General features: G+C 41.8%; 1 protein-coding gene across 7 annotated transcripts in view; it reads right to left on the bottom strand.

The window, feature by feature from the left end:
- Positions 1–7,602, bottom strand: part of PTPN3 (protein tyrosine phosphatase, non-receptor type 3) — a 306,004-nt gene that overhangs the window by 171,899 nt on the left and 126,503 nt on the right. For 6 of the 7 annotated variants that reach the window (XM_025209236.1, XM_025209238.1, XM_025209239.1 and 3 more), the window contains exons 5-6: positions 4,284–4,362; positions 769–813 (exon numbers count right to left, since the gene is read on the bottom strand). In XM_025209236.1, the coding sequence (XP_025065021.1) occupies positions 769–813; positions 4,284–4,362 (124 nt within the window). Of the gene's footprint in view, positions 1–768; positions 814–4,283; positions 4,424–7,602 lie in introns of all 7 variants that reach the window. The other variant, XM_025209240.1, reaches the window with a different exon arrangement.

Raw genomic sequence — 7,602 nt, 5'->3', positions numbered from 1 at the left:
AAATATTTTTCAAAAAAAAAAAAATATATTTTTAAAATTTTTTTTTTTTTTTTTTTTTTTTTTTTTTTTTTTTTTTTTAAGGAAAAGACTGTAGTCACAGCATAGTAGGAAGATAAAAGCAAGTTGTTGTATAACAGATCACTAACTGAATGGAAAGAACTCTTAAATGGACATGTTCATATCCTTGCTGAATGCTTATTTTGGAAAACAAAAAGGTAAGGGTATTTGGTGCACTGGACATTATTTTAATGGCTGCTGTGTGATATTTTTTACACTGGAAGTGCCAAGCATTCATAAGAACACACTAATCCAGAACTGAGAGAGGAAAACTTGATCCCAATTACTAAAAGAAAATAGGTGACCGGACAAACCAGAACAGGAAACATGAGCTTGTGGCCACTAAGCAAGTCCCATCCAAAAAACCCATAAAAAACAAGGGTGGCCATCTATCATTCACCTAAGAGTTGGTATAGTGAGCATGGTACTCCCCATGTGGAGGGGATCCCTCGTTGAGTTCATGCCCTCCTGTCATACAAGTTCAGCTATAAACCGTTTCTTTTTGCACAGTTTCCTTAATGGAACATTAATTTGTTCTATTAATAATCAACCCATTCTATGGATGTTTGCAACACTAACATTTCCTGAGTTTTAAAATATTTTGAAAAAAAACTATTTTTTAACAGCAGAAAATCATCGTATTTCCTCAATAAGCTGTTCCTATTTATGTCCAGATTTTGGAAAAGAAACTGCAATGATTTCTCTTATTACCTTCCTTCCAAAATAGCTGTTTTCAGTTGCAGGAAAAATAAATGCCTAGAAAGAACAGAATTGGAAAACCTTCAATTCATGCAGAAATTTAAATCAAGGTATGACAATTTTAAAGAAATCTATTCATAAAATGAAAGCATGCATTTACGTACAAAAACTATATAAAAAAGCATAAGCCTACTGGTAATGACATGCCTCCTTTATCTCACAAGGCTTTAAAAGTTCCTTTGCCATCCATATAAGAGTCTGTTTCAATCCTGAATCAATATTAAATGTGTAAAGCATACTGTTTCAGTCTCAAGTTCCAGGAGTTATCAATTCTAATTATAATCATCAGTAACCCACTTTTTAATAATGATTTATTTATTTTAAATTAATGATCTTTTTGCCATTTTTCTTAATAAAGTTAAAATTTCTTCTTCAGCAGAAGTTGACAAATGTTCTTTAAAAGGATTTTGAGAGCACCCTGGTTTCATTTCCCATTAAAAACAATCAAAGAAGGTGTTTACTAAGAAAGAGACCTTTTCCTACAGTGACACCATGAGAAGAAACAATTAAAGAAAAAATGGCTTTAAATAAATACATTTAGGATTAAGACTTTAATTATGTATGCATTTGTGATTGCATGGAATTGCTACAGAGCAGGAGTTAAGGTTGTCTAGGTGGCCTTAACTGCATTTGCAAATTTTCATATCTTTAGATTTCTTTTAAATATTACCTTGACTCTGAATTTCCTGGATGTATAATTGTTTTGGAATAATTATCTCACTGAAGATTGAAAGCATTTATCAGTAAATTAAGGGTTTTAACAATAAAAGTAAATTGGTTGCACCCCAACCTTCCAGGAAACACTGTATAACCTTTATACTTGCATGGGATGAGAAGAGAACTATGAGTTCCTATGTATTTCTAAATTAAAATGTATTATGTTTAATTAGTTTCATTCTGATTAACACCCTTAGTGGCAATGATAACCTCTAGGGGCGCATCCATACGTGCAAGCACATGTGCTTGCAGCAGCTGAAATAAAAGCGGTATAAATTTAAGCCAGGGCTTTTTGCCTCAGCACATGTGCCCGGACATACACTTTGGTGTGGGGGCAAATTGTGCCACTTGGGGCAAAATAACCCTGCCTGGCTTCTTCTGGATCTGCAGGCAGGGGAAGCCACACCTGTGCCATCCCCAGCAGTATAAAGAGCTGCCCTGCCCTGGCCCCATCTGTACAGCAAGGTACTCTGTCAAGTAACTCAGGCCTACTCTATCTCGGGAGCTTCTGGGGAGCAGCCAATTGGTACCTGGAAACACTACCCCTTGTGCCAACTGAAACAGCCCTGACAGTTCCCTGCACCCTTTACCCACTGCAGCAGTCTAGCAGTGAGGGTTGCTGGCTAGCTGTGACCTGCTGCACACCTGCCAGACCCACATGGGGACTGCGTGGCCAGTAGAGGCATCTGCCCCTCTGGGCCAGCTGCCCGTGGACTGTAGCTGCCAAGTTGGCCTTTGTGCAGCACTACTGCCATCTGTGCCCCCTGCCCAGCCATCTGGGCAGCTATTACCCAGAAGATGTTCCAGGTGTGGTGGCCTGCTTTGAACTGTCAAAGCATGTCCTCCTGGCCCCAATTGGCCAGGAGGTCAGCCACCTCCAGCTGGGTCCAAGGTGCCAGCTCTGAGCAGGCAGGGTCCTGCCACTGACCTCCCTAGCATGAATTCTGGTGTTCCCTATCGGAAAACTGAAAAAATGCCTGACAAAAGAGTCCCAAAGTCACTCTGTAAAATACCCTGAAATCCATGTTCCTCCACAATTAACACAGAAGGCCACTAGAGAGACACACACACACACACACACACACCAGTTGGGCAATGTTTTATCGATATATCTACAGTGTTAAAGCAATTTGGAAGCCTACCTGTCTCTATCATCATAATAAAGTCAATTCTAAATACCTATATGTTTTGCTGCCACCCACAGGGGCCACAGTCCCCCAACAGGGGACTAATGGCTCCCACAGGGGCTACTACCCCCCGGCCCAGGTCCCCTTCCCCCTCCTCCAGCCCCCCCTCACTCCTTACTTACCTGCAGTGGAGCCAGTGTCCAGCTCCCTGCGGCTGACACACTGCGTACCCTGCACAGGCAGGCAGCGTGTTTCAACACCAGTGCAAGGGCCAACCATAGAGACACTCTGGCTCCTACCAGAGCATCTCTGTGGAGGACTGAGCCTCCAGTTGCCTCAGGGCATGGTTTGGGACCGTGCCCTGCCCTGCTTTTTTTCTCTGCAGGTTTCTTTGACCCGTAAATATCCAGGGGTCTAATTTTGCCCCCCCGCCAGCTGCAAATTGCGGGAAACATTTTCTTCCTGCATGTGCCTCTTGCAGCATCTCAAAGGAGTTTGAGATGCTGCAACAGACACGTGCCGGCTCATCTGGACATGCCCCAAGTCTCACAGCCTTCATTGGAAATTGCAGGTATTAGGCACCATTCATGATTAAGGCATTTGCCAACAGTATGGCTAATGTAGCATATTTTATTTTATTACAAAATTAAAAGTAGCAATGTCTTGTGGCACAAATATTTCCTGCATTACAAAAAGGGTTTCAGTGCTGCTATATACCTTTCAAAGGAAATAATACTGGACCACAAAGATATTTAAAAAAGGGCTAAAATCAAGGTTGCACAGACATCCATAAATCTAACTCCTTGTGCAGCCATCCTGTATACTGAATGAAGCTATGTGACTAAATAATATGTGATCATGCAATTAAAGACTAATCATAACATACATACGATCTGAAAGAAGAGCTGTTTGAGTCTCCAGTGTTACAAGTATCTTGCACGATGGAAAGGATTAGGTAACCTAACAATTTTAGTGGGTGCTCAATTTTAGTGGGTGCTACCAATTCATCTTATGGTGACTAAAAGAAACAGGGATGTAAGACTCTGTGGGTACATTTACACACGCAATTAATGCAACTGAATGTACTCTGGTTCCATCTGAGCTGATGTAAATTAATCCTGACATCACTATCTACACATAGATAATGATGCTCTACTGTTCAGCAAATTAGTCTGCTACACCATAAAGTGTATCGTGTAGACTCGTACTATATGGACCAGAATGACAAAAATCAATGTGTGCACAGGAGTTCTAAAATATGGTAATGACTTGCAAAAAAAAGCACAAATGTTTTATTTTTACATTGTTAAAAATGACCACATTTAGCTAATAAGATAATTTTTTAATGATAGGCAGTAAGAAGCATCAAGACCTTAAATTTAGAAGGGTTGACTTCAAGGAAAGCAAGGAGTAAGAGGTGCAAGAAGCCCCATGGCTGACAACTCTGAACTATTCCCTCTACTTTCAGAATGTAGATTCTCTGTGGCAAAAATCATTCAGTGTGTGCCCTATGACATCCCCACATCTTTAATGTTCAAAGCATACAAAAAAAGCACAGTCTAACAGAGATTACTATGTTACTATTTCTTAGATATTGAATGAAAATTTTAAAAATAAAGTTACCTGGTTTGTTCCTCCTGCAGTGTGTTGGGATCAGGTATAAAAAACCTTACTCGAAAATGCAGGGTGCAGGGAAAACCTCCTATAATGTTCCATAGAAGTAAATCAATTTTTCTACTTTTCCTGTAAATTTTATAGAAAAACTACAATACACAAAATAAATACATATGCCAAGTCTGGTGTGTTGTTTTTTTTCCCTTTTGAAGCAAAAAGCAATAATGATAAAACTCTCATTTCTCTTCATTATTCCCTCCATTCCCATTATAAGCAACAAAAAAACTTTCTAAGACATTTTTGTTTTCCAAGCACTGTAATCCATTATCATATTTCATTAATGTTAACAATAGTATTGATGTTGAAATTTATGTTCTGCCTCCTTGTGGCATTAAAGAAGGAATTCTTAAAAAAGCACAATGTACTTTATTTAGATGTCTCATAAGCGATCATCATCATCTGGGAAAATTTAGTGAAAGCTCCATCCTGCCCAACATGGAAAATGAATAAAACTTCACCAGTTAATGTGTATGACTGCTGTTACTTCAAATTGCCATCTCACCCATCTTAAAAAGGCTTTCACCCAACAAGGACACTCCTCCAGAGAGACAGATCGCACGTTTGAAAGAGCCACCCGGACACCACGTGAAGAACTGCTGCAGTAGAAAAGAAAACCCCCCAAAATTGCACACCACTGGTTAAGACATATCACCCTTCCCTCAAACCCGTATGGAAAATCCTCAGACAATTGCACCCCACACTAGAAAGAGACCCTATTCTTAAAGAGATTTTCCCACAGCCACACACCCTAGCCTTCAAACAAGCACCAAACCTTGCTAACCTCATCAGAGGCAAACTTCCTCAGGCCCACAACACACCAAATGGATCCAGACCATGCCACGACAAGAAATGCAAAACCTGCCAACGCATCTCCACCACCCCCACGATTACTACACCCCACAACAGAGTCATCAGCATTCCCGGATCTTACATCTGCACCTCCAGAAATGTAATGCATCTCATCCAATGCACCAAATGCCCTGATGGAAAATACGTAGGAGAGACCAAACAACAACTGCGCACCAGAATGAACGCACACCGGAAATGTATCAAAGACAGGAATACCCAATTACCTGTGGGGCCACATTTCTCACAAGAAAACCACTCTCTCTCCAATCTCTCAGTTCTGATCTTCAAAGGAAAATTATAAAAACACTTTCCAGAGACGAGCCTACAAACTCCACTTCATCAACCTCCTGGATACTAAAAATCATGGACTAAACATAGACACTGGATTTATGACACATTATAACCTGCCTGACATCTGACTCCCCAGGTACTTCTCCGCTATTCATCCTCCTTCTCTCCCCTGCCACCCAGCCTGTCTCTCGCCCACTGACTCCTCAATCTACATCTTCACTGACTGCCTGTCTTGTATGCATACCAGCCCAACCTCTGGCTTCTTTACTTTTCATTCCATCCAGGAAGAGCACACACCAACTGCTGAAACTTCCTTAGACTGACTAAGGGTTTTTGAACTTGAAAGCTTGCTTAAAAATTGTTTTCCAACTATTTTGGTTGGTCTAATAAAAGATATCAGATTCACCCAAAGAATCTTGTCTGCCTATATTACTTCAAATCGCACACAAGCACAGAATGAGCCAGAAATGGGGCAGAGAAAAACTGAACTCCTGCATCACTAGTTATTATAGCAGTGGCTATGTACAGGAGTTACGTTTCTACCAGGAAAAAAAAAAAATCACAGCTCTCCCAGTAGAAGCCATGAGTATACAGGCATTCACAGTTTTTCCCAGAACAAAAATGGCTGTTCTGAGAGCAAAATTACTTATCTCCCACCTGCTAGAACTTACTACTGGGAAAAATGTCTTCTACAAGAACAAATGCCTATATATTTCCCCACTTCTTGACTCCTTCTGGGGACAGGTGGTCAGCAGCCAAGTGGCAAGCCTCCAGCCCCATCATTGCTTCTCACATTGAAGTTCTCAGTGTGAGTGACAGATGGGGGCTTTGCCCTACTGCTCTAGTCCCCCTGGAGCAGCTGCTGTTCCTCATACTTTACATGGACCAGAATCACCTCTGGTCTCAGGAAGGTACAAGAAGCAGGGGCAGTTGCAGGCTGAATACCTGTGCCCTGTTCCCAGGAACATATCTAAAGGTGGACATTTTTTGGCTGCTAGAAATGAATGCCAGTTTCACTCTCACCACACCATTTGGATCTTCTCATCCTGGCATGTGTCCTACCAGAGTTTTCTTTGTTTGGTTACGCTGCCTTTTCTTCTTTTGATTCTCTGGCATGTTTTCTGGACATGGTTTCTGTTTTCCTTTCAAAAAAATGCAGCTCTCATAGCCCAGTTGTCTTAAAACCCCAGAATCAGTGCTGATCTCACCCCTCCTCCCCCCGCACACACACTTCAGTCTCTACAATAACCAATAGCTCTCACTTTCCCACATCCCTAATTTTGTGATCATCCTTGGTTTATAACTGCCTGCTTCAGGAACATACAAGACTTGGAGAAAAGAAACATCCTGTAAAGGCTCAAAAAAGAAAAAGACTAGCACAAGAAATATACTGATCTAGACAGAATATCTACACAAACTTCCCATCCTCGGCTCCTGGCTTTTCCTCCAAATCATGAAGTCTCACTCACTTTCCTTGCTTCCCATACAGCTAGCTTTCTTTCTCTTCTGTTGGTCCCGCAGTTCAACAGAACTTCTATCACGAGGGCATACACATTCCCCTTCCTTTCTTTCATCAACATTTTCTTTAAAAATAAATAAATAAATAAAGCAACAGAGATCTTATAATCCTCCACTCCCTGCCAGATCACTTCCTGATCAGCCTTCCAAGTGATCCCTTGCTTAACTACCATGCCCTTGGACTTGGGAGACTTGAAAACACTTACCCTGGGCAGAAGCTATCTTTATCCATTCAAAAAAAGATTCAAGCTTAACAATACAGGTTTCCCTCAATTTATGCGGTAGATGTGTTCCCAGGGCAGGCGCATAAGTTAAATTTGCATAAAGCATACCCAGTTTACAATGAAACAGATAGGGACACATTCCCACGGTGGTGAGGGAGGGAGGGAGTGAGGCTGGGGCTAGAGAAAGGTCAGGGAGAGAGGCACAGCTCAGCCCAGTGGCTGCAAGCAGGTGGTGTAGGCCGCTCCCAGGGATGCAACAGGGGTGGCACCAGGCTCTTCACGGTGCTCAGGGTGGACAGCAGCCCCACTAGTCCCATTTCTCCCCACACACCTCACTGCTCCGCTTCTCCTCAGTCACCACAGCCCCTGCTGAAGTGGCCACGGGA

Source organism: Alligator sinensis, unplaced genomic scaffold (assembly GCF_000455745.1).
Source record: "Alligator sinensis unplaced genomic scaffold, ASM45574v1 scaffold823_1, whole genome shotgun sequence".
NCBI classification, from domain to species: Eukaryota; Metazoa; Chordata; order Crocodylia; family Alligatoridae; genus Alligator; species Alligator sinensis.
This window is presented reverse-complemented; position numbering and strand designations above follow the sequence as displayed.